This window comes from Trachurus japonicus, chromosome 22, assembly GCF_045865225.1.
Source record: "Trachurus japonicus isolate A0001 chromosome 22, Traja_1.0".
NCBI classification, from domain to species: Eukaryota; Metazoa; Chordata; class Actinopteri; order Carangiformes; family Carangidae; genus Trachurus; species Trachurus japonicus.
The window spans coordinates 9,950,648-9,976,476 of NC_140928.1; the positions used below are offsets into that span (position 1 = coordinate 9,950,648).

At 41.0% G+C, this 25,829-nt stretch overlaps 4 protein-coding genes and 1 long non-coding RNA gene across 5 annotated transcripts in view; 3 read left to right on the forward strand and 2 right to left on the reverse strand.

The window, feature by feature from the left end:
* The window catches only part of LOC146963493 (uncharacterized), a 30,602-nt gene extending 27,607 nt beyond the window's left edge, over positions 1–2,995 (reverse strand). Inside the window, exons 1-2 of the long non-coding RNA XR_015034755.1 lie at positions 2,872–2,995; positions 915–976 (exon numbers count right to left, since the gene is read on the reverse strand). This is a non-coding gene — a long non-coding RNA (uncharacterized LOC146963493). The remainder of the gene's footprint in view (positions 1–914; positions 977–2,871) is intronic.
* On the forward strand, positions 167–3,177 carry LOC146963496 (prostamide/prostaglandin F synthase-like). Its single transcript, XM_085767854.1, has 9 exons — positions 167–525; positions 720–813; positions 943–996; positions 1,254–1,299; positions 1,392–1,519; positions 1,645–1,759; positions 2,397–2,519; positions 2,611–2,748; positions 2,885–3,177. The coding sequence occupies exons 1-9, from the start codon at positions 414–416 to the stop codon at positions 2,990–2,992; spliced, it is 918 nt and encodes a 305-aa protein (XP_085623980.1). The 5' UTR covers positions 167–413; the 3' UTR covers positions 2,993–3,177.
* A 1,563-nt stretch (positions 3,178–4,740) lies between these two features.
* Positions 4,741–10,196, forward strand: slc22a3 (solute carrier family 22 member 3). Its single transcript, XM_085766867.1, has 11 exons — positions 4,741–5,214; positions 5,536–5,639; positions 5,734–5,888; positions 6,670–6,838; positions 6,931–7,048; positions 7,177–7,280; positions 7,488–7,702; positions 7,823–7,931; positions 8,525–8,637; positions 8,743–8,842; positions 9,240–10,196. Exons 1-11 carry the CDS (start codon positions 4,816–4,818, stop codon positions 9,286–9,288), a joined length of 1,635 nt encoding a protein of 544 aa, XP_085622993.1. The 5' UTR covers positions 4,741–4,815; the 3' UTR covers positions 9,289–10,196.
* A 32-nt stretch (positions 10,197–10,228) lies between these two features.
* afdnb (afadin, adherens junction formation factor b) lies at positions 10,229–24,172 on the forward strand. Its single transcript, XM_085766789.1, has 24 exons — positions 10,229–11,146; positions 11,678–11,870; positions 12,427–12,533; positions 12,637–12,755; positions 12,866–12,954; positions 13,177–13,218; positions 13,350–13,555; positions 13,688–13,833; positions 15,194–15,288; positions 15,393–15,664; positions 16,083–16,226; positions 18,321–18,519; positions 18,642–18,733; positions 18,817–18,903; positions 19,024–19,089; positions 19,199–19,272; positions 21,188–21,306; positions 21,412–21,570; positions 21,714–21,805; positions 22,122–22,253; positions 22,332–23,219; positions 23,559–23,655; positions 23,763–23,814; positions 24,044–24,172. The coding sequence occupies exons 1-24, from the start codon at positions 11,051–11,053 to the stop codon at positions 24,135–24,137; spliced, it is 3,660 nt and encodes a 1,219-aa protein (XP_085622915.1). The 5' UTR covers positions 10,229–11,050; the 3' UTR covers positions 24,138–24,172.
* On the reverse strand, positions 23,715–25,601 carry dusp23b (dual specificity phosphatase 23b). Its single transcript, XM_085766786.1, has 3 exons — positions 25,579–25,601; positions 25,104–25,375; positions 23,715–24,618 (listed from the first exon to the last, which is right to left on the reverse strand). The coding sequence occupies exons 2-3, from the start codon at positions 25,371–25,373 to the stop codon at positions 24,433–24,435; spliced, it is 456 nt and encodes a 151-aa protein (XP_085622912.1). The 5' UTR covers positions 25,374–25,375; positions 25,579–25,601; the 3' UTR covers positions 23,715–24,432.
* Positions 25,602–25,829: the final 228 nt, after the last annotated feature.

A 25,829-nucleotide genomic window follows, 5' to 3' on the forward strand; every position in this document is an offset into this window, starting at 1 on the left:
TTGTGCATTGATTTTGTATTTCTATGCAATATTACAGCAGAAATCATGAGATCAGGGGTTTAAACTGTGCTAAATATATTTCTAATGAGGTCCTGCATTTTCACTGTTTTGAATAAATATATATACTGTATGTGCCCTTGTTTTCTGAAACAAAAACAAAAAAGGAAGGAAGAAAAGCAACTGCCACAGAAGACATTACACAAATAGTTTCACAGGCTGAGTAGTGGGTTGTCTATCAAAAGCTTTTGTTGTGCACAGTCAGTTGAGGGCCCCTTTAAACAGAATATTTACTTTCCCATTTGTCCTAAATGGACTTGGAGAGAAGTACAGCAGCAGACTGTTATTTGACGGCGCTGCACTGATAAGTAGCTGCATATAGCCAAACTATTGAAGGTGCACATTCTAAACTGAAAATGGCCGAAGGAGAAAACCCAACCGCGGTCTCTTGTGTAAAAGCTCTCACAGCTTTTGTCGAAAATGGAAAAGCTCTGCTGGACCTCGCCGAGAAGGACAGCAAAGAAGAAGGTAGGCAGCATTCTGCAAGGCCAGACAAGTGCACATAAAAATAGCCACGCAGACACAGTGCTGTGCAGTTGGCAGATGATTTATGGTCGTAGCCTGCGTGGGGACAGCAGGAGGCCTGTCAATCATTAGACTTAAAGAATTAACCCTAACAGACTGCTACAGTACATGCTAACTTTTCACTGTATCTCTCACAGGCTCTTTCCAGAAATTCATCAGACAGAAAATCCGCATTGGGCAAAAACAGTCACTGCTGGGCCTGATTGACGCTGCTGCAGCTTTGTATAGCAGGTTCTGAGCAGTAACCACAGTATCTGGACACCATGTGACTGTAGCATACAGGGCACATTGCCACACAGTTTCAGCACTGCATTTAAAAATTAGTTGTTTACCTGGGTTTTTTTCTTTCCGCTTTCACAGCCTGTCTGTTAAGAGGAAAAATGATGCAGAGGATCTGTGGAGAAAAAACAATGAGTAAGATTTTACGTCTTCTTAAAGCATCAAGTCTCAGAGCTTTGCACTTAAAACTGCCATAGAACATTTCTTGGCACATGTAGGAAATAGACAAATGATCGCCATCTAAGATATTCAGGTGTACCGTCCTAAACAGGATTTAGACTCATTCAGTTCCTTGTTTAGTGAAAAACTGCTGGGAGACACCTTATTGTGCAATAAGTCATTTATTGATAAAGTAATTTACAGACTCTAAACTACATACTTTGCATTTCCAGCTGTGCTGCTTTACGTGACGCTGTGCAAGACTTTCAGCAGCTCGCAGTGAGTCAGTGTTTCAGTTTAAAGAATAAAATCTCCAGAGCACAATCATCTGATCTCTTTTATTCTCACTGAGTGTGGTTGATACAACACAGGTGCAGTGGGATTCCTTTCTACAACATTTGGATGATGAGTTGCAACTTAGCGCTAAATCACTGGCTGGTGACCATCAGTCCAGATGGATCTCACCAGACACGCCTCTCATCGATGCCAAGACAGGAGAGTGAGTTTGATTCATTTCCTTTTTTTCAACTGTTCTCCTTGAAACATCATCAATTACCTGAGCATATCTGTTAAAACTTGTGTGTTCTTGAGCATTTTGTTTTATTCTTTCGGTGTGCTTCTCAGAACAGTGATGCTGCAGAAATATCTGGGTAGAGGTAAAAAGATCCTGCTCGTGTTAATCAGACAGTTCTCCTGTCTACTCTGCCGTCTCCATCTGAAAGATCTACAGAAGAATCAGGTATCGAGGCTCACAATACAATCACGTGTCTCCCTCACTGATATACAATATATGAAAGCATTTAAAGCCATTACGTCAATATTTTTACATCAACTGTGTGTATCAAAGGTGTCTCAAATAATAATCATGACTGTGCTTTCCCAGTTTTACAGGAAATGTATGTTTATATATTGTATATAGTTAAAACCTGATGATTCTCTGTTCTCCCTCCTTAAAAATAAAATGCTCATAACTGCTACATGTTGAATTTAATATGCAGTTTGGAGTATTTTCCTCTGGTTATGTTTGTTCTGTTTCATGCTCTACATTCATGATTATGAATTCTGTGTAAATCATTTCTCTTTATACTTCAGACAGAACAAGCACACTGGGTGATGAGTTCACTATCACAGAACAAAAACTGGAAAGCCTCCGGTTATGTTCCTCCCGTGGTCAACAGAAATCTTAACAGCAAATGAATTTGAAATGAATGTAATTATTAGTGCAGTGTTATTCTCAGAAGTAACCACAGTCAATTCAGACCACAAGCTCTAAAGTCAGCACCTTTGGACCATTACAAATAGCTAAAACGCTGTTAAAAGCATAGCTGCCCTTGGATAATACTGAACGTTTTTTTTTTTCTTGTTTTTTTTTGCAGAGATGCCTGGATGCCCACTCTGTAGAAGTGGTGGTGGTTTCATTTGGCTGTCAGGAGGGAGCTGCACACTGGCTGCAGGAGACAGGCTGTCAGTATGACATGCTGTTGGACCCCGATAGACAGGTCAGGGGTCAACACCATGTGACAGAGGTTAAGAATAACGCAACACACATCGTACTTGGATAAACAAAAGAAAATGTGTTGTGTATTTTAGATGTACGCTGCATTCGGCCTGGAGGCATCTCTGAAGAAAGTGTTAAACTTCAGCAACATGCTGCTCTATGCTGAGTACGTGGCTGATAATATGGAGTTTCCAAAAGACCTTCCATCGATACAGGACGACATGTTTCAGGTAAAATGTTACTGTGCTAAGGATATAATATTTGAAGTGGCAGCAGCAGAACTTGCTGCTAGACATATAAAGTCCCAGTTCTCCATTGGAGATTCTTGTATGTTTTAATTGATTTTGTTTTACCTGTATTTTACAGCTGGGGGGCAACTTTGTTTTGGACGAACATGGGAGGGTGCTGTTCTCTCACTGCTGCCAGAGTCCAATAGACCGACCCTCAGTTGACGACATCTTATCTGCACTGTGAAGAATAAACTCAGATTAAGGGTAATTAAAAGAAGACAGAAACAGGTGATGTCACTTCATACATTGTTGTGTGTTGTAAAAATGATAGATACGTATTGTAACAATTATGCCACAAATTGAAAATGTGTGTACTTTCCTAACAAAATGTATTGAGATCATTTTGTAATCATACAAATAAACAACATAAGTTTTAAAGTAATATCGTGTGAATCGTGTATTCACTTGCTCGACGTATACAGCAGTCTATTAGTTGAGTAAGAAATTTCACCACATACAATACAGTGTAGGCTATGTGAAAACAACAGCAGCCACAAATTGAGACTTTGTTTACTCCATTAAGTGGTTGGGACTTCAGTTTGTGCTTTCTAATTGGATTTGATGGATCTTTAGTCATCCAGAAGGACATTTTAATAAAGAAGAGACTTGGTTTTCTGAGGAAAACAAATACGTGTATGCTCATTTAGAGCACATTTATGATCTACAGTAGAATACATGATTAAAGTGTGGGGGAACTAGGGAGATGCAAAATACAGATTTATGGTTCACTGCATGATTGAAAGTTCTGGAAGTTCCTGGATAGTATCTTATCAGTACACAGTAATAGCCTAAAATAGGAGGATAAGAAATATATATAAATATGTCCAGCTACTCAAGGTCAACCAAAGACAATGAGCTGAGCCAATTTCTCTAAAAGTCACATAAGATGGGTATTGTAAGATGGGTATTGTGTAATCAGTTATATCACATGGAAGTCACATGGTGTCAATCCTTGTATAAATGCTGAAGTTATGAAAAAGAAGAACTCAGTAACTTGGATTATGGTGTAATTTCTTTGAAATGCTCTGTTGTTGGTTAATGTTTACAGTATGCTATACTGTACATCCTAACTACTCACTACTGTCTCACTAGTGTTAGTCTTTCGCAGAATATTGGTGTTATTGTTTAAGTAAGGCCAAGCAAAATTGGGCCAAATGTTGTCAATTGTCCAGCAAATAACTCAAAAATCAGGGGATAACCCAACGTCATTTGGGGTGCCATGAATGGCTGCACCAAATTTTAAGCCAATCCATCCATCCATCCTTGAGCACCACAGCTCAAGTCAGGAAATCCTCAAATTTATCCTCTTGAGATCAGAAATGTTTGTCCAATTGTTTTTTTTTTTTCATGTATTTGTCAAGACCTGTCAATAAAGCCAAGCAAGTCAATGAGGTCTGTCAGGGTGTCATGGGTGCTTGCCATAAACCAACATGGGCTGAAGACATGGCTCCAAGTAGCCTCACCTCTTCACCCATTTTTGGATGGAGTTAGGTTGGGTCACGCAATGCCAAGATGGCGACAGTAGAGGAGCTTAGTCTGAGCTTCCTGTTTCCTTGGGAACTTCTGAATGACGTCACAGTGGTTACTGTCCTTTCTGCTTTAGGGGCAGTTCCTCGTAGCTTGCATATGTATCACTCCATTTAAAAACAACAACAACAACAAAAAAAATGCCACTGATAATTGCGAAGAAGAAAAAGAGGGGAAAAAATTGTTTCCCTGATTGGAATATAGGTGGTCTGGTAACAATAGAAAGCCAAATGCCTGGTATCTTGCAAACATGGTCCATAAAGTGTGGTTTGGTAACAGTGCACTTCCAATGATTTTATAATCTTGACAATTCCTTGAAAAGATGACCAGTAAACTGAAACGTGAGAAAGGAAGGTGGACCTTGATCAACACTCTGGCCCAACTGATCTCTTTAAAGTCGCGTCTCTTCGTGGCATCCTCAGATTGGAGCTGCTTTGACAGACCAAGCATTTTATGCCAGTTAATAGATAATCAGCAGAGATGGCAAATGTAGACAAACTGATTAGCCACATAGGAGACTTTGGGCCTTTCCAGAGGAAGATTGTTGCACTTGGCTCCTTTCCTTTAGTCATTTTTGCTTTTGTACTTGTTGGGGTTGTTTTCTTGTCGCACACCCCGAATCACTGGTGTTGGGGTCCAGGGGCTGAGCTCCTTCAGGAGGACTGTGGCTGGACAAAGGCTGAGGCGCGGGAAGTCACTGTCCCCCACTCTGAACATTCAGGATCCTTCAGCCACTGTGAGAGATTTGATGTGGTCTGGAACAAAAGCCAACACAAATGTGATGAACTGAACTGGTTGTTGACTTCTAACACAACTGCATTAGTGCCTTGTGACAGCAGATGGGTGTTTGATACCAGCCACAGCACGATTGTTTCAGAGGTAGGTACACTGCCCCAGCTCTAAGGTATATAAGTAGATCATTTGACAAGAGTTTCTATTACTGTTCTCTAATGCTGCTTTTGAACTTGACTTTTATCCCCTAGGAGGAAACTACATAAATCACTAGTACCGTAATACTCATGTCTGAAGGAGAAATAACACAAACAAGCCGTTTTTATGAGAATTTCTTCTTTTTCCTTCAAATTTCAGCCTCCTTTTCATTTAGGTTTTCTGAATCCTTCATTGAATTATGTATTGCTGTCTAGACCTTCACTATAAAAGTTTCTAATAGTTATGATTATCTTGAATCTTGTCTCCTAGTTCTCACTAGTCTGCGAGAAATCCTGGCTTGCTGATCTGAATCAGGTTTGCCTGGCTTGTGGATTTTTTGTCGGCGCTTTTGTCACTGGCTACCTGGCTGACAGGTTGGTGGTCAGTTTAGCAATGTCTATTAGCAATGTCTATTGATAAGCTTGCATCTGTTGTAACAGTAATAAATTGTGTTTGGTCTTTTCACAGGTTTGGTAGAAAACCATGTTTGATTGCATCGATGCTTGGCCTTGGTATCTCAGGTGTAGGTGTAATGCTGTCACCATGGTACCTGCTGCTGCTCATCTTTAGATTCTTTCAAGGGTTTTTTGGGAAGGGAGCGTGGACCGCCACCTATGTACTTGGTACGTAGAAACACTGAGTTGCAGGAAATTCTGGGTTTCAAATATATCTCACACACAGTAGCTGTCTAAAGGTCAATAACCAGAAAACGGTAAAATCAAAATAAGTCTGTTATATGATTTTTACTGGGGCCTAAAAAAGGTAGGCAAAGGGTTGCAGGGGTGTATTCATGGTTACATTGGTTAAAGCAGAAGTAAGTGATATATTTGTGTTAATATAAGTCTTAAATAGTTATATCTTCCGACAGCATCACATAGAGTGTTTGGTCTGAAACACGGGTCTCTCAGTCCCTCTGCTCTGCTCTGAGCCGAAGAGAAAACATTTATCGTATCCTACAGTTTTTATCCAATGAGGAGAGAGAACGGCATGCAGGGCTGTGTGTGCAGCCAAGGGATGCGCGTGAATGTGGTGACGTAGGGACGAGGACTGTTATGGTGCGTTCAAGGAAACTCGTATTTTTCCGACCGTGAAGTGGTACCAGTTAGATCTGGTACGAGTTTACCGGTCGGAAGTTACGAGTGGCCGTTATAGTGACTTTCACCGGTAAAACAGGTCGGAAAAACACGAGTGGGTTGCCTGGAACGCTACAAAGTCGTAAGTTGTGACTTGAAGCTGTAATTTACGATTTCAAAAGCCTGCCTGGAACGCAGCATTAGCGAAAACGACCGGACCACTTACTTCTGCTTTAATAATAATATTTTGGCTCTCTTGCATTTCTACATTTTGTCAAACACATATGTAAAAGTGTATTCTGACAGCTAAAACGTATCATCTTTGATGTAGTGATCGAGTTCTTTGGATCAGAAAACAGAAAATTTGTTTCCATGGTGAGTCGGACTTTCTACTCCATTGGCATGGTCATCTTGCCTGGTCTGGCTTACTTCCTGTCATCCTGGAGGACTCTGCAGCTGGTCATGAGTGTGCCCTGCTTTCTGTTTATCTCATACTACTGGTATGAATACTATACAGTCAGGTTTGCCTCATATATGCCAGTCCTATTTATCTTTTGACTCTCATGACTACATGTGTGCCATTTATTTTCAGGATTGTTCCTGAATCTCCACGCTGGCTGTTTTCACAAAAAAGAACTACAGAGGCCATGAGAATTACTGCTAACATTGCAAAATGCAATGGGAGAACTTTACCACATAATCTTCAAGAGGTAGGTCAATATTTTTTACATACTGTGTTTCCTGACATTATTGTCTTTGTTTAGTGTAAATGGTCAGTGCTAATAAAAATGTGAAAATCTGATTTACTGCATCTAACAGAGTCAATTTGATCTTTCAGATACTTCTTTTGGAGGAAAAGAAAGATGTGGTTCCTGTATCAGTTATGGATTTGTTTAGGACACCAAATATAAGAAAAAACACGCTCATTTTGACGTATGCCTGGTAAGTCAGTTTTTGTGATTTCATATTGAGTTGCTCACTACTACACAATACTATAAAACATCATACTTATGGCTCTTGGAAGAGGTGCTCATAATTTCACAAATTTGATATTCCTCTGCTCTCAGGTTTACCAGCACTAACATCATACTTATGGCTCTTGGAAGAGGTGCTCATAATTTCACAAATTTGATATTCCTCTGCTCTCAGGTTTACCAGCACTGTTGTGTTTCAAGGCCTCGTCCTGCGGCTTGGCCTCACTGGTGACAACCTGTACTTGGACTTCTTCATTTCTGCTGTGGTGGAGCTTCCCTCTGGCCTCATCTTCTACCTGCTAGTTGACAGAGTTGGTCGACGGTCCCTCATGGCCATATCTAACTTCACCGCTGGTGTTGCCTGCCTCATAATCCCCTTTGTCTCTATGGGTAAGTACAACTGATGGTGGATGCGGTGATTCTCCAGTTGATGAGCAATTGTTGGTAATGTCAGTCCCTTGATTGGTAAAGTCATGATGCTACATGGACTTTTCTTCTTCTGTCTTACAGATTTCGACTGGCTAAAAAAGTCGATTGCAATCATCGGGAGGCTTGCTGTTGCCATTGGATTCGAAACTGTGAACTTTGCAAACACAGAGATGTATCCGACACCTCTGAGGTGTGAAAACGCTGAGTGTTGGTAGAAGTGGATTTGTTTTTATGAGCTGTGAAAGATGATAAACAAGCTGCAGTACATAACCAGACAAAAAGATGTGTCTGCCAGTCTTAAGTGAATGTCCAAATCTAAAACAGCTTCTGGAACAAGCCTCAACTCGTTGAATCAGAAAAGACAGAAACTGTTTTTGATTTACTTTAAGTAACAAACATCTGTGTCAATATTGAGACATTTTTCAGGTTTTTCACTTGGTGAATTAGAAGCAGGTTTCAGTTTATAAAAGGGATCAATTATCACATACTCACATACTGGATTGCTATGATACTTTGATGGTTCCCACACATATTTCAATAATTTGTTGACCCTCCAACTTTTTTTCTATTGCCACATTTGTGGTTTTGTGGAGTGACATGTTTCAGCATTTTGCCATATTTTGCCTTTAGCATGTACCATACGTACCTGCTCAGAATCAGCACATTAGCTTGCTGGTGTAAGCACATTGCTAAAAGCATCAGCTGTTGTGGTTGTACACTCTTAATGTTCAGTACTAAAACGAATAGTGTCTTACTGGACTGTGTATTTACATTTCCTCTTAGAAATGTGGGTGTCTCAGTGTGTTCATCAGCGAGCGACCTTGGAGCGATTGCAGCCCCGTTCTTGCTTTATCGACTGGCCAACATTTCGCAGGAGTTGCCTCTTTTTCTTTACGGTAAATTTTTAGTCCTTCTCTTAATGTGAAATGATACATAGGGAGAATGCAAATGTACCAATTTAAGTTTGTTTTTTTTGCCATTTCATGTTAAATTTATTTCAGGTGTGATGTCGGTGCTGTACAGTGGATTGGTGACAATGTTACCTGAGATGAGTGGAGTCGCTCTGCCAGAGACTATAGAAGATGTAGAGAATCTAAGAAGGTAAGAATGATAGATTTATCTTTTTATTGTTGTTGTGAGCTTACATTCTTATCCTGAGCAGCACAATGAATGCAACATTAATAACCTAAAGATCTGAAAATCAACAGTAAGGAAAGTCAAGAAGACCACAAATAATTGTTGTTCAAGAATGTTTTGGGAACAAAAGACAAATAGATGCTGCCTAATATTAATGAATAAATGAAGCAGAAAAGCATTTCTGAAGACAGGGGAAATGTGTCAGGAGGGGAGAAAGATAACAGGGAAGGTGTGGGGAAAGGTGACAACAAGTGATGTCTGGGAGACAAGAATATACTTGTAAATCTAGATTTATGAGGGGGAAAATGTTCATGCTTTGTTCTTTAATGTGCCTTTGTTGTGCATCTGTGTTTTCTGACAGGGGCAAACACAAGTCAAAGGAAGCACAAGGAAACAGCTGTATTATATGATTGATGCCATGAAGGGCAGGAACATTCCTGAATTATTTCTGTGCTTTGTTTACACTGTAGATTGTGTCATACTGTAGTGTGTTCATTATATTACTGTAACAGCTATTATTGAATTGGCTGTTGTAGACTTGTTACATTTGATATTTTTAGTAGTTCAAAGGTGCTGAAGGTTATTGCACAATTATGCGGTATAACACGGGAGGTCCAAATATAATCTCGTCAAAGTCTCAGATAATTGCAAATATTATAGAAGAGAAGCAGAGTTGTTTTTGTTGTTGTGCATCTGTCTGTTACTTGTCAAGTTTGTCAAAAACTTGATAATCGACTGGAAGGAAGATCAAACAGTAGCACTGGATGGCCATTGGCCATTTTTAAATCACTTGTTTGGTTGATTTCCTGAAATGACCAAAACCAACAATGAAGTGGTCCTACTGTCAAGTTATCGTCTCTGTGACCAAAGCCTAATATTAGTCTAACATAAAGCTACCAAAACACAGCAGCACTGAGTCACAGTTTATAAGTTCTGTTGTTTATTTGGAGTCTGCCTCGCATAGGAGTCATCTTGATGCTGTAAATACTTGTTAGGGCATCTGAAATTTGCTTGCTTGATTTTTGTTTAATATTCACTAAATGCGACAGTGCCATTTTCAAAGAATATTTAATTTTTTTAAAGCTTCCATTGAGATCTACTTTGGGCTTGAAAGCCACAGAAGGATGTAAGAAAAGATTAGACTGGTGGCTCGGTTGTGATACAAAACCCTCTGAAGCAGATTACTCATCCCTTAACACCTTGTTGACCTTGGTTCAAGTTTTTGTTGGCCAACTATATCTTTCTTAAAAAATAATGGAAGATTGTGTACTTGGAGTTCTTTCTTGAACATAAAATGCAAATAAACAGAATTATGCTGCTGCTGGTGTGATGTGTTTTTCCTTGAAATGTATCTTCTTTGCATTTTCCTGCATCCAGACAACAATACCCTTGATTGTTCAGCTTTTTTATGCTGAACTGTATATATAATTGAGGGTTGGTCTTGTTAAGGCTTTTGTTCTATTGTAAGTTTACCGAGAGCAGCCAACAAAAGCTGCCCCACATACACAGTGCTAACTGAATGGGAGGACATGTAACCATAAATTGTGTTGAAAATCACTGGTATGCATGAGAAGTGGGATTCCCTCAAGCGTAAACATGCATTTCGCTGCGAAAAGGAGAATGGAAATCTCTAATGGTCACTGTGGAAATGTCTCTGAGTTTCCTGCACACTGTCAACATCACATGACAAGTTCAGTTCTGCAGCATAGTTAGGAAATAGAAACACATGTAAATAGTTGCATTGGCCAACCCTGGAGAGGAATTAAAACATGCCCTATTGTTGATGAAAGTGATAACGAATTAAGAGACAATGACAGATTAGATTTGGTTGACTATAAATATGGGAATCATTTGCTTGTGACGGATATATGATTAGGAAACAGTTTGCCTCACATAACAAAGAGCCAGTGACCTGTTAAATGAGGTCAGAGGGGTCCAGGGGCTTGGAGAGGGGATACGGACGTGGGTATGAAGTAGGCAATTATGTTTAAGTACTCACTGCTCAGTACAAAGAGTTTATAACTAATGGGGGATAAATTGAAGAAGGGGTGGGGTCTCGACTGATACAATACACAAGACAGAAGAGAAGTTCTCAGTCGCAAGGATTTGTGTTTTCTGGAGAAAATCTGCAGAAGCTGGTCAGACAGAAACTTCGAGGTTAATTGGTGAAAAATGCCAGAGGAGGAAAAGCGAGAGAAATTAGCCAAAGTCATCAGACAGTGGAACAACAACAGACTGGACCTGTTTGAAATAAGCCAACCTGATGAGGTGAGTCGCCTGCAAGCGTCAGCTTCATGGACCTCACAAAGTTTTCGCTTGGATTAGCTTTCAGTCTCTGCACTGTCAACTGTCAATGCCAAAGTTTGAGATCTACCATAAGAGCTGTTTTTATAACATGTTACCAGTAATCAATGTACTTTTGCAGAGCAACGCTTCTTTTCATTGTTCTTTAATCTGCTATTTATTATTTTTGATTAATGATTTTGTCTGTAAAAGAAAGAAAATGCTCTAGAAAATAGAATACTGATCACCAGAACAGTGACATCTTCAAATTTTGTCATTAATTTGTTTGTAACAGTTTACTATGATTTAAAAAAGCTGTATGGAAGAGCATTTATCCTCTCACTGTTTTACAATTCTTCCTTAAAAATGTCTCTGTTATTCTTTTGTTTCTACACTCAAAACATTCAGCAATTTTATCTCAGTCCAAATAAAATAATGAACATGAACATGAAAAGAACAGAAACCACACACTAAAACACGCTTAACACACTAAAACTATTTTCTGTTTCCCGACAGAACCTGGAGTTTCATGGTGTGATGCGCTTCTACTTTGAGGATCATGTTGAAGGAAACGTGGCCACAAAGTGTCTGCGTGTCTGCAGCAACTCTTTAACTCGTGAGATTATTGAAACTCTCTCAGAGAAATTCAGGCCCGATATGAAAATGCTGACGACAAGTTACTACCTGTACGAGGTCCACGCCAAGACGGGTAAGTAGCTCTGAAGGTCACTGTATACTGTACATGTAATGCACTGTGGACAAATTATCACACTCAACTTTCTCTTACATGGCCCCCTTCAGAAGTTTTTGCCATTCAAACATAACTGTGCATTAGACTGTAACTGCACATTAAAGTGAATGTTTAATCTCAAGTTCTGGCTACTAGACAGTCTGGCTCTTTGGATATGGGAAGTTTTGACGGGGGGGGGGGGGGGGGTTCCACTACTTTTAGACATATTTTGGACAAAATCATGAACTGCAAAAATACTGAGCAAAGTAAAGAAAAATAATAATAGTAATATAGTATGACCTCTAAAATTTTAAATGCTGTAAATGCTCACACAAAACAAATCAAACAGACCAAACAATTAATCTATTTATGAGAAGAGTATTCAGCAGATTTATTGCCAACTTTATTTCAGCCTCATACTGATAAAATAGTTATCTGCTAGACTGTTTATGTGATTTTTCTTGGTCCAGCTGTTCCATAAACTGTTGAGGTTTTTGCTTCAACAAGTTTTTCTTTGTTTTATACGTGGACTAAGAACGCAAGTTGGACCTGGATGAGAGACCTTTGACTGTACAATTAAACTGGAGCTCAGACAACAGAGAGGGACGTTTTGTGCTGAAGAAAGACAAGGAGAGTCTCCAGGTATCTGAAACCTCAACCTGTTCTTATTGTGTTTATTAACTAGCTTCCTTCCTTATCTCACATTGACTTATATTTGTGCTTTTTTATGTGTTGTACAATAAAGGAAAACTGTCATGAGAAGGAGAAAGGAGGCATTATCCAAAACTTTAAGAGGACCCTGTCAAGAAAAGAAAAGAAGACTGCAGAGAAGAGCAAAAGTGACGTTTTAGGAGATGAGAATGGGTAAAATGTTTCATTGTTCACCATCAATATTTCTTTTTCAGACTGCTGGCCTCAGGCCTGCTACACTTAACTGTCAGAGAAACACCCTTCCCTTTAAATCCAATATGCAGGTCAACTGAAAAGCCACTGAACAACAGCATTTGTGACCATGAGACACATGGCACCAACAACAAAAAGCACCAGAGCCAGGCTGCCCCGGGTGAGTAATCTGCAGATTGAACAAAAATAGAAATAATAATGAACGGTGAAGTCCAGTGCATGAGCAATGTACCAACCATGCACACAGCAGCACAGCCATATTTCACTCCAAATCAATATGAGCCATATTTTAACAACATCATCAGGATGGCTGTAACTAAGTCACTGTTTATATTTCCCACAGGAGTAAAGCTCTCTGGAAATCTTCATCCTGACTTTCCAGATCAACCTGGATTACCAATTGGGATTAAATTATGTGACAACTGTGAGTATGTGATCAAAAGGTTTCGTTCCACAGTGTGCTGTTTTCTGGTTTAATACCTGTCTGTTGGAAGCTCACCGCCCTCCCCTCTCATAATGTCCTCCTGCCCCCTGCTGGTGTCTTTTACATTTCAGCGGAGGAGGCCTTCCTGTCTGCAGTCATAAATTACACCAACACCTCCACAGTTCATTTCAAGCTCTCACCTGCATACGCTCTCTATGCCGTGGGACGCTTTGCTCTGCAGCGACATTGCAGCCAAGGCTCTCTGCCCTCAGGAGGAAAACACAGTGTGAGCTTAATCACCAACAAAATGGTGGCCATGACGAGGAAGGTCATCCAGGCAAGTCTAAGAAACCACTGGCTTGTATTTGTTATCTTTGCACAATTAGGACTGAATAACAGTTTATTAGAAAACTAAATACCAGATGTTCATTGCGTTTACAATGACACTGCTGCTATATTTGTGTTTCAGAGGCAGCAGACCATCGCTGGAGCTCTCGCCTTCTGGATAGCCAACTCCTCTGAGCTGCTAAATTTCTTCAAGCATGACAAAGATCTGTGCCCGCTCACACAGCAAAGTCAGCTGGATCTCTCCCACCTGGTGCACAAAGCCTACAGGTAAAACAGCACAATGGTTCATCAAAGACCTCAGCCTCCTTCGCCCCATCGAGCAGGTCGCTGTGCAACAAGAATGTAATCAAAAGAGTAGTAGTAAAAATCAGCTCTGACCTTACTCAGCGCCTCACTCTCTACCTACTCAAGCTTTTGCCCTCTTAGGAGAAACTGCAAGTCTCCATCCACCAAAACAAGCCATTTTAAAAATAGGTTACTTTCTTACTGCAAGAGCAAACCCCTGAACTCCCAAATCCCAACCATATAGTATACACCTGCACACATCAGCAATATGCTACCACAGCATGCCTTGTGAATATGGTGGTGCATGCTTTATCATCTTCAATAAAATCAATTATCATGGGAAAATCCCAAATCTTTGTTGATTACAGTTTCTCATAGGCAACTCCTTTCTAAATCAATGTAAAATGAATATTTCTCATTTCTTAGGCTCTAGGGAATGTTTCTGTGTTTTATTATATTTTTAAGATTAAAGGTGTACAGAAAAGAAAACTGAATTTAAGCCCACTCTGGGTCATAAAATGTGTGTAATAACTCATCTATCAGACGATGTAGGCCAAACTTTGTGCAAAATTCTATTTTTGAGTAAATCTGGGATGAAAGTGTGTATTTTTTTTCCCGCATTGGATAATGCAGGCGCACAAATTATACGTCAGCCTGTACACGATTCACCAGCCACTGATATTGGATCCGTCATCCGTCATTCAAACGTCTGAGACGACACACACACACAGAGCTCGGTCTCGCCCCAAGCTTTGAATATCCCGCCCGCTCGATAACGACCAATCAAATTTGTTTTCCTTACTCAGGTAAACTCGTGTTGCAGCTCGTGACAACTCGGCGCGACAAACAGGACAAACGGCCATTTCTGTACACCTTTAACAAATCAGGGCTCCAGACTGCCCCTAAATGGGTGCAAGTAAATTTTTCATCTTAGGCATGTGCAACCAATTAAATTGCTATTTTTCTGGTGAAACTTCTGGTTTCTGGAATCTGACATTGCAAGTGTCAGACCAATGTTTGAGGATCATGAATAAAAAGGTGAATAATGAGAGAAATGTGAATATTTGCTTTAAGTCAATTTGCACCGCTAAAGTTTCTGCTTATGCGCTCCTAAAATTTTAAGTTACTGGCCACTGTGCTCAAAGTAAAAAAAAGTTAGTCTGGAGCCCTGCAAATGAAAAAAAATCACAAATTAATTGATAATCATTTGCAGCCTTAGATACAAATCCCTGTCAAAGAAATTCTCCAAACACAAATCTTTAAATAAACTGTACAAATTCAAGGTAGTTTTATGGTTTGTTTTCCAAATGCTGAGTTTAATATGTGTTTTCATTCTCCCAAGTTGCCTGCTGCAGTGTGTACAGGCTGAGTTAAAAAAGCACTTGCCAACTTTTTTGATTGATCCTGAGCAACATGGACCCCTACCCGCTGGTATAGGTAAATGTTGATTAATTTGATAGTCAATGATAATTTTACTCAAGAACTACAATGCTCTTGGGCCCCTTCTTTATCAATTGACACCACTATCCTGCCTGTTACAGAGATGGTGATGAACACCTTGATGAACACCATGTCTCTGTTGAGACGCTGCCGGGTCAACCCCGCCCTCACCATCCAGCTGTTCTCCCAGCTCTTCCATTTCATCAGCACCTGGCTCTTCAACCAGCTCATGGGCCCAGAGGCCAACACCCCCGGCCTGCGCTCCCACTACTGGGGAGCAGCTCTCCGCCAGAGGCTCACGGCCATCGAAGGCTGGGCGGAGAGGCAGGGCCTGGAGCTGGCTGCCGACTGCCACCTGGGGCACATCATCCAGGTCGGTCCCTGTCTGCACTATGTATCTAAACACAAGGCTTTTACTGGGCTTTTAGAAAAGATCAGATCAGTGTCTATAACCACAAAGACAGCATAAAATCTTTATCAAATGTTCTTTTCTAAGCTAATTTTATCCATTCTTTGTTCAATAATGTAAAGTTTGATGTATGAATAAGCCAAATCACTTTAGTTTTTAAGAATTGTAAAAGCATTTTATTATCTCCAATAAGCAAGACAGCATTTGGAGACTGTTGGTCAGCTAATATGATAGTGGATGAGCTTCTTTGTGAGATAATTAATTCATTATTTCTTTTTTATTTTTCAGTGTTGGCTCAGATTTTATTCACAGTGTGTTTCCATTATATGTGATCATTCAGTTAGTACAAGATGTTAAAATAGTGTTGCCTGGCTGTTTCTAGGCAACCACGCTCCTGACCATGAATAAGTACTCAATGGAAAATGCGAAGGACATCCATAATACCTGTTTCAAACTGAACTCACTGCAGCTGCAGACGTTGCTTGCAGGCTACCTCTACGCAAACAATGAGCCTCACATCCCTCCTGTGAGTATACTGGGTGTGTTCCTCCTTTACTGTCATGCTGCAATTAAAATGTGCTGCTGCTTTAGAGACAAATCCCTAAAAGAAATATAGAGATAGATATCCTTAGGTTTGACTATGTCTGTAGTAGCCAAGTATGGCAGCAGCCTCAACCAAAGAAAAGGAGCTCAGTAGTATAGATTTAATAATATGAATAATTAACAATGATGAATATGATGATGAATAATATATGAGGAACAGTAAAGCGAGTTGTCACATTACCCGATTGCTTCTGAGTGAAATATTTCTCTAATACTTTGCCGAATATGAGGTGTGTGAAGAAAATATTAATGTGACTACCTATCCAATGGGTGACAAAAAGCCAAATCAAGTTTCCCATTATGCTATTATTATAGAACATCAATTTTGTAAATGAGCATGACAAAATCCATTTACATTATTATTCTCAATTACAGCCTGGGTTTGCAATAAGCAGCAACAAGCTGGAAATGCCACAAACTCAAATAGGCCACTAACACTCAAACCATCATTAGCATTAATTTTTCCTCACCATAACTATCAACAACATGAAAGCATCACATGCATAAACCTCGGTTGTTGAACAGCATTTACCTGCAGTTGTTTTTGAACGTGGCGTCTACATTCACTTTGTAGAGCACAAAAAACACACTTTTGTGTTTGTAATTGTATTGTGTCAAGTATTCAGCATCCTTGAACATTTATTAAGGGAGTAAATGGGCCTACACAATTACACAGCAGATATTACATATTTTCTGGGATTGGAAAAGGCACTTTTAAAAAATATCTCAAATATCTCTAACAGACCTGTTTTTGTGTTTTTAGCCAATACTGATGGATGCCAATTGTGACAAATCTAGCTAGCTCACTTCTTACAGAAAGAAAGAAAGAAAGAAAGAAAGAAAGAAAGAAAGAAAGAAAGAAAGAAAGAAAGAAAGAAAGAACCACTTTAACTTGCAGTTGGTACAACTTCAAATATTACACTGAAAGCAGTGGAATAGCACAGAGAAAGCAGCCACAACAACACAGCGTTAAGTTAGCCAAGTTAATATGGTAGGCCTACATTTAGCCAAACACACAAACAGCAGCTAGCTAGCTGCGACCATAGACTGTAAAGGCTGCGACTTGAACTTACGACCTACAACACTTGCCTCCATTTATTTACGAGAGCTATACGGTTAGCGAGAAAATTGATAACTGCAGCCACAGCTACTTTTATGAATACCGGTAATTAAATATACATAAGAGCCTTTACTTACTGTACGTCATTCTTTGTCGTATCGAGCAGCTTCCCGCTTGAATTCTGATGGAAGTCTGTAGTTATGGCAACGGGTTCAGAACATGTAGGCAACAGTGGATCTGCAGTGGACTACGCGCAGAAAAAAATAAACGCAACCTGCTACCGCCGCTACCGGTATCTGACTATCTGTCATGGTGCGTAAGTAGGCTACTAACTACAACTTACACAAAGAGAGACGCTTGTGACTAACAATGGACAAGTAGCCTATCTCACACAACCATTAACATTATTAGGCCTAATATCAAACCTGAGCAAAGCGAACATAAACATTAACGTTCCCATAGTCTTTGCAACTACGGTAGCCTATCTCTAGTCAAAACCAGAGCGATTGGTCAAAAGAAACCACACACCTGTCCTGCCCCCCTGGCATCAGCAGTATTACAATCAACCCATCCATCAGACAACAAACAACACTCACATTCACATCACACAGGTAATTTGGAATTGCAAATCAATAGTGTCCATGTGTGGGTATAAGCCAGAGACCCCACACAGAGCATGCAAACTCTACACAGGAAGGCAACGGTGCTATCAATGCTGCCCAGTCTCTCAATTCCTGTATTAAAAATCTTGCTTGATTAGAAGTATGAAAGCTTTTTTAATAATGTCTCAACTGAGGTCAGAGGTCAGGGTCATCTGCAGGTTCTGTCTTCAGGATGATGGCAACAGGCAGATTGGATTGGAGACCCGTCACACGTTGACAAATGTCAATACACCAGAAGAACGACCTTTTGCTGAAATATTTCCGCTGTCTGATTCACTTGTCGCCCTCTTGGCAGAGTTTGATCGATGCTGTGGTGTCGGCTGCTGAGGCCTCAGCAGACAACCTGATGCAGAGTGAAGGACGGGACGTCAGGTTGGAGGAGAGCCTTGACCTCCACCTGCCTTTCCTGCTGCCAGAGGGAGGATACTCCTGTGACACTGTGAGAGGAATCCCTACTGGGTTCAGGGAGTTCTTGGAGCCTATTTGTCGAAAAGGTATGGGACTCTGTTAAAACCTGCTAAATGTCAATATCCCAGAGGCGTATTGTATCTAATATGAAAACACCTAAAATAGATCATTTGTCATATATTTGCACATTTGAATCTTCCTCTTCCAGGTCTTTGCTCTTTAACATCGCAGCCAAACTCCAAAGGTGACTGGACTGTAAATTTCAGCAACACTACACCCTCCTCAAAGAGCATATACTTGGTAAATACTCACCATCCCAGATGTGTAATTTAATTTCAAGATAAGATCAAGCATTTAAGCAGCAGTCATACTTTTTTCAACAGGCAGCACACAGGGAGCCAGAGATTGTGATGATCACGCTGAACAAACCTCTTAACAGCGGCATGGGGATCAGCATCGTGGCTGCCAAGGTGACTGACTCAATGTTTTCCTGTAATTGTGATGTGCTCAGTAACTGGAACTATCCAAACACCAATACTATCTGCTTGATGTCTCTGCTAATTAACACCCTCCCTCTTGTTTTGCCACAGGGAGCACGCCAGGGTAACCTTGGGATCTATATCAAATCTATAGTCAAGGGAGGACCAGCTGAAATGGTGAGATCTAACATTTGTAATTCAGCTGTTTTGTGAATGTGCATGAAACTAAATATTTTTTCAGTGACATTTGACATATACTGTAGTAAACTGTCTGTGCTGTGTGCAGAATGGCAGGTTGACAGCCGGGGACCAGCTGCTCAGTGTGGATGGTCGAAGCCTGGTCGGCCTCAGCCAAGAAAGGTAACTGCAGTCTCAACGGCACATGCCACAATTTGTAATTCCCACCCCCAAATGTAATTGAATTTCTATATGTGCTTATAAAATTAAATCATATATGTAGGAAAAGTTATATGAAACCTATTAGAAATTGGAACATATGTCTTGCCCATACAAATATGTATGTGTATGTATGTTGTTAATATTGTGGACATGTTATATTAAAGCAAAAGTAAGCGATATTTTTGTGTTACTATAAGTCTTCAATAGTTATATCTTCCGACAGCAATCACTTACATATACCCCTTTCCCACTGGCCAAAAACCCCGTTTAAACCCGCTAACAATCGGCTTTTGGTGGCAGTGGGAAAGGCGCACCGAGCCGCGTCGACCCGCGTCGATGCGGGTCAAACGACTCGGCAAGCGACGCGGGTTAAAATCGCCTTTAATCGGCTCGGCTCCGATCGGCTTGCAGTGGGAACGCCAGACCCGCGTCAACCCGCTAATTTACGTGATGACACTGAACGTTACGTGACGCCACGTCATCGCGCCGGTCGCGTCTCATATCACGTACCAAAACAAAGCTCTGCTCCGCTCTGCTCTCATGCGAGACTGGGATCAAAAGATCAGAGAACACTGACCAAAAACGATAGAAAAAAAGAAAAGAAAAGAAGCGACAGTCTGTTTAACTGACGTGTTGTGCCGCGGACGTCCGTCATCCGGCTGCAGCAGACTCTCTGTCCTCCGCGGTCCTGGTGCTCCAGGTCAGCCAGCCAGAGAGTCTGCCTCGGCGGACGGACACTCCGCGGCGGGCGGCTGTGGCATGACTGTGTGTGTCTCTTGCACCACGGATGAGAGCGGGGCGACTGGTTTATGCTCTGTCTGGTCCCGCAGCGGGGGGTCAGACTCGGCTCATTTTGGTCAATGGGAAAGGGGCCAAATGCCGATTGTTAGCGGGTCGACCCGCGTTTAAAAAACCCGCGTCGACCCGCTAATTTTAGTGGGAAAACGGCTATAGAGTGTTTGGACCGAAACACGGGTCTCTCAGTCACTCTGCTCTGCTCTGAGCCGAGGAGAAAACTTTTCTCGTATCCTACAAGTTTTATCCAATGAGGAGAGAGAACGGCATGAAGGGCTGTGTGTGCAGCCAGAGCCAGTCTGGTGCAGCCAAGGGATGTGCGTGAATGTGGTGACGTAGGGACGAGGACCAATAGATCCATGACGAGAGCGGGGGCTGCTAACTCCATCGGCTGACAAGACGTTATGGTGCGTTCAAGGCAACTCGTAACTCGTGTTTTTCCGACCTGTGAAGTCGTACCAGTTCGATCTGGTACGAGTTCATGGGTCGGAAGTTACGAGTGGCCGTTATAGTGACTTTCACAGGTAAAGCAGGTCGGAAAAACACGAGTGGGTTGCCTGGAACGCTACAAAGTCTTAAGTCGTGACTTGAAGCTGTAATTTACGGTTTCAAAAGCCTGCCTGGAACGCAGCATTAGCCAAAACGACCGGATCGCTTACTTCTGCTTTAAGTATGCATTGATCCCAAAGCCTACCAATATAAGTGGATATTACTATACAATGGGTTCCAAAAGTCTGAAACTACATTCCCAAAATGATTGAAATTATTAAGAAAAATACAACAAATAGAATTTTTATTTATGTACTGTTTGATAAACTTGTCTGTACAAATTAAATATCATATATAAAGTTGTAACATCCTACAGTATATGCCAAATAAAAAAATCTTCATATGGATATTTTCAAGTATAAATATGTATAGTATAAGTTTTTCTATTGGTTTGTAGACATATCTTCATATATCCAAAAGATGTATATGGTAGTAACATATATAGCAACAGCACCCTTGATATAGAAATATATGTCATATATTACCTCTGTATGGGTAAACAGTTGACTGTATTAATATTGCATTCATTTAGGGCAGCAGCAATCATGGTGCAAACCGGTCCCGTTGTGACCTTAGAGGTTGCAAAGTTTGGAGCCAGCTATCATGGCCTGGAGGCTCTGCTGAGAGAACCAGCTCCAGAGAGGATTACAGGTTAAAAAAAAAAAAAAAAAAAACCTAAAACAAATAGATGAAAACCCTCATTCCTCCACCTTTTGTACCTCATGATCTGATTGACATTGTTTCTTGCTTCACAAGGTGATACAAGCAGTGATAAGCCAAATGGTAAAGAGCTCCTGCTGTACAGTGTGGTGGACCCTGGCCCCTCGGAGCAGCTCCATGGAGGCAGCAGGAGGAAGAAAGAGCAGATGATGCAGAGAAACAGGCAGCTCTACCGCTCCAACCCCAACATGACCAGTGGGTCCACTTCTGTTTTAATCACTTATTGCTCCCAGGCACTTACACTACAGTAAATCCCTTAATGTGAAATATGTTCAATGCCTGAGGGTGAGTCATAACAGCCACTCCAGCGTGTGCTTATTTTCTCCTTACTTCTGCAGACTTTTGCCAAGAGGATGGAGGCGAACCTGTTGACCCTGTCGTGAGAGGGAGTAACATTGCCGCTGTTTCCAGCATCAACCTTAGCACTGATGTGAGATATTTGTTAAATGTTAGACCTTATTTCTTCAATCTTTGTGATAAAAGCTACACACAGAGTAAATATGTTCCTATGATAAAAAGGAAGATTTGACCTTTTTTCACATTTTCAGTTCAATTTCTGTTAAAAGTGCCTTTTTATAATTCCATTTTCTTAGCTTTTTTTTGCCAGTAAAATACCTGTAAGCTAAATTGTGTCCGCTTAACACCCAAACTGTAAAGAAATATTGAATAGTTACAAAAATCTACTTATTTTGAATGAATTTATAACGTAAAAAACAATTGTGTTCACTTTTTCCCCCTCTGTTCAGACATATCACAGGGAGTATCTGACACTTCCTACCCCTAAGTCCCAGGGCAAGAGCACATCTGAATACAGTCGACAACAGCAAACACTGAAAGTGTCTCTGGGTGGACAGAGCTCCAATAAGAAGACCTTAATGGTAAATGTCGTAGTGTTGATGAAATGTTAAGTACAGCTTGTTTGATATTATTAAAAATATTTGCGTTTACTCCTCCAGCGTCAAGCACGCTCTCAGGAAAACTTGTGTATGGATGGTGGAGGCCCCCTGCTGGACAAAAGGCAGAACATGCAGGAGCTGCAGGATCAGGGTGTAAAACAAACCATGAGCCACTATTCATCTTTCCCAATTCGCTCCAGCGTTTCTAGTCATGACATCCTCTCTGATAACACCTCCCCCAAAAAACGACAGCAGGGCACTCCCACAAGTGGAGCTGGTGTCTGGAGAACCCCCTTTTCTCAACATCCAACACCTACGCCTTCAGTCCAGCCCATACGGATAGACATCCCCATAACCAGAGCTGCGAGCACACAGTCGAACCCTCCTCTTACCACCTTCCAGACTTCATCAATGTCAGTGAAGATGAGCCAAACTCTTAAAGTAAACGGACATGGACAGATTCCTCAAAACCAAGCTAACCACATTTATGCATGTCCCATCACTGCAACCAAGAAGCTACCTCATCCCTCGCAGCAGCAAAGAACCGGCATATTCAGGGGTCAAACAATGAAACCCCAAGTGAGCATCCCCCCGACAAAACATGTTTCCTTCCAAGAGCCTCCCACTCAACAGAAGCCGGGCACGGGGCCCCTGAAGCAGACGGACCCCCAGGAGCGGTCCGACCCGTGGAAGAGGGAGGCCCAGGAGAAGCTGGAGAAGCAGCAGAGGCTTCAGGCGGTGGAGCTCCTGGAGCAGGAGGTGCAGGAGCTTCAGGCCAAAGTGAAGCGCTCGGCTGTGGAGAACGACCGACTCCGAAAACTCAGCCTGGAGTGGCAGTTTCAGAAGAGGCTGCAGGAGGTTCAGCAGAGAGGAGAGGATGAAGACGAGGAAGAAGACGAGGAGCTGGACATGATGGTGATGATACAGCAGCTGGAGACCAGAGCTCAGGTAAAAAGCCTAGAATAAATTAACAGTAACGGGCTCTATACTTTTTTTTAAATCCAATTTTGCAGTACATGTAGATGTTTGACGATGCTGCAAAGTGGTTTTCTTGGGAAATGTAGACAATTAAGTTATGCAAAGTAAAAAAGTCAGGCTGAAGGAAGGTCTATGAAACATTCAATAACAGAATAACATCTGGAAACAAAAAAGGACGCATGGAGATTTACAGCTTTCTGTGACTCCTTTGTGTCTTTAAATATTGGTGGATTTCCATATATAGTGAACAATGCTGGTAATTAAAAAGCAAAAATAACCTATATTTAATCAATTATTTTCCATCTTTAGAGCAGGAGAAACTCTGCAGGAAACAACATCCACCTGACAGCACCGGAAAAACAGACGGGAAATCGTCTTCCCCAAGAGGAAGACAAGGCAGAGACAGGTACTCATTCACTTGTGGATGACAAATAAGTAATTTTAATAAAAGAGGCAGTTCTCAAATATATATATATCTCCTTTATTTTCAATCACAACATTTTTGTTCGGCAGGCGAGAGACCACCTGGACTGACTGAAGGCGTTCACAAGGTGTCATCTAAAGAGTGAGTTTACATTATTTGGCAACTGAGGAGAAACATTTAAATGAAATTAAATCTAACACAATGTATTAACAGAGCATTGTAATTTGTGATAACTTAATGGACCAGAAATGCATATGCACATTTATGTAGCATCACAAGATTATTACAGTAGCCTATTCTGCTTCATATGTTGGTTTCTTTACAAATCCCTGAGTAAAAATAAAATTCAAGTATGTTTTTTTATTTGCAGAAACCAGGAGGATAAAATAAAGAGGCCGACAGCTCCTGAAAAGCTCACGTTCAAGGAGCGTCAGCGTCTGTTTTCCCTGGCGTCCAGTGCATAACAGAAAACTCAGGAGGAGCATGTCTTCAGAAAGAAAAGTAATAATGTGCTAAGAAAAAAGAGTATACTACCATTTAACATGGCAGCGTGTGTATCTGTTAACTGAAGCAATGTTTGTCTTAGATAAATGTCATATAGTCATTTTTACATTTGAGTTTAGTATTATTCTTCAAGACTTTCAGTTTCACTTGTTTTAACATGTTTTTGTATTTTCAATAAAGTATTAATTTGTCTCGTTAACTGTTATTATCATTGCAACATCTGCTTCCTATTGGACACAAAAGTAAATGAAAGTGTTACTTTGTGCGCTGATAAAACTGCACCACTGCTTTCTCTTGTTCGTGAGTTTCGATTGAGCCTTGCCTCAGCCTTCGGATCTCGTTTATGGCTTCGATGCCTGAAATTTTCCTCGTCTTCACCAGGTAGCAGGCCAACATGGTTCCTGTTCTCCCGTGGCCATGCATGCAGTGCACTGCCACACCCTGGAGAGCAACAAAGCAGTGTTTAGTTTGGTCAGTCACATGTAACCATGAACACACCCTGACAGGGATTAGCACTGAATTTCTTACAGAAGGTGTGCAAACAAAACCAACGATGCATTGCTTACAGCACCCTCGATTGTGAAAACATTCTGAATTTCACTGTCACGTGCTGTTATACTGAGGGAGCACAACAAATCCCCTTCCACAAATGTAATAAAAATGGCACTTCTTCCTATTATTTTGTACTTATTCAGTATAATAATCCTAACTACATCTGCTTCCTAACAGTGCCAAGGTTGTGAAAGGTTTTCCTTTCCCCTATAGAATGATCTTAACAAGGCCATTGTAAGTTAAGTTACAGCACTGTACCTTGTGAACTGGTATACAATACTTTACTGACGCTGGAGACTCCTGAAAGTACTCATGTATAGAAGCATAACCATCTACCTGTCATATCAGAGTCTATCAAGTATCTGAGCCTCTACCTCTCCTTTGGCGTTGGCCTCTTCCACGAGGGAAAGGAATCGATCGATCTGACTTGGTGAAGGAGGAGTGAAGTCGGTTATCTTGATGTGATGCAGCTCTAACTCTGGGCACGAGTCGTGGTACGGTGGTTTTCTCTCACACAGGCAAACCAGGTGTTTGATACCATTGTCCAACATGTACTGGTATTCACACGTCATCCTGGGCAGCGCCAATCCAGCCAGTTTACCTGGCTCAACCCAGGAGAAATTGTGTGGAGCGGAAGAAGCCATAACTGTCACAATGAGGAGAAAAAAAAACAGAGCCATGTCAAGATTATTTGCACACACCACTCATGTCATAGTACAGTAATGACAGCTTGCAACAAAAGTATACACAAAAATACACAAGTTAAATTAATTGTGGCCCAATGAGACATGCACTTAATAATTTGTACCTGGCTTTGAGAATAGTAGCAAACATTTCAGCAAATATTACCTTTTCAACCAGCTGAATACTTCAGGTGAAGAGCCTGTGGAAAAGTACAGACAGTGAACAACACAAGTGGTATGAGGACACAGTATTAAAAATCTCTCTCTCTTTCTCTCTCTCTCTCTCGACTCACGTACTGGCTCGTCCTGACAGTTCAGTTAGTGAGAGATTAATCTAAGGACATGCTGTAAGTTAGCCAATTTAGATTCGTGTACGTTCCTGTGTATGAATTTGGGTGTGTCACTACACTAGCATTG

Bases quoted from the DNA above. Each gene is read 5' to 3' on its own strand.
- LOC146963496 (XM_085767854.1), top strand. From the start codon at position 414: ATGGCCGAAGGAGAAAACCCAACCGCGGTCTCTTGTGTAAAAGCTCTC. The intron at 526-719 runs GTAGGCAGCATT...TATCTCTCACAG, and splicing joins GAAGGACAGCAAAGAAGAAG to GCTCTTTCCAGAAATTCATC. The intron at 1,300-1,391 runs GTGAGTCAGTGT...GATACAACACAG, and splicing joins AAGACTTTCAGCAGCTCGCA to GTGCAGTGGGATTCCTTTCT.
- slc22a3 (XM_085766867.1), top strand. From the start codon at position 4,816: ATGGCAAATGTAGACAAACTGATTAGCCACATAGGAGACTTTGGGCCT. The intron at 8,638-8,742 runs GTAAATTTTTAG...AATTTATTTCAG, and splicing joins GTTGCCTCTTTTTCTTTACG to GTGTGATGTCGGTGCTGTAC. The intron at 8,843-9,239 runs GTAAGAATGATA...GTTTTCTGACAG, and splicing joins GATGTAGAGAATCTAAGAAG to GGGCAAACACAAGTCAAAGG.
- afdnb (XM_085766789.1), top strand. From the start codon at position 11,051: ATGCCAGAGGAGGAAAAGCGAGAGAAATTAGCCAAAGTCATCAGACAG. The intron at 11,871-12,426 runs GTAAGTAGCTCT...ACGTGGACTAAG, and splicing joins CGAGGTCCACGCCAAGACGG to AACGCAAGTTGGACCTGGAT. The intron at 19,090-19,198 runs GTGAGATCTAAC...TGCTGTGTGCAG, and splicing joins AGGGAGGACCAGCTGAAATG to AATGGCAGGTTGACAGCCGG.
- dusp23b (XM_085766786.1), bottom strand. From the start codon at position 25,373: ATGGCTTCTTCCGCTCCACACAATTTCTCCTGGGTTGAGCCAGGTAAA. The intron at 24,619-25,103 runs GTAGAGGCTCAG...GTTGCTCTCCAG, and splicing joins AGGCCAACGCCAAAGGAGAG to GGTGTGGCAGTGCACTGCAT.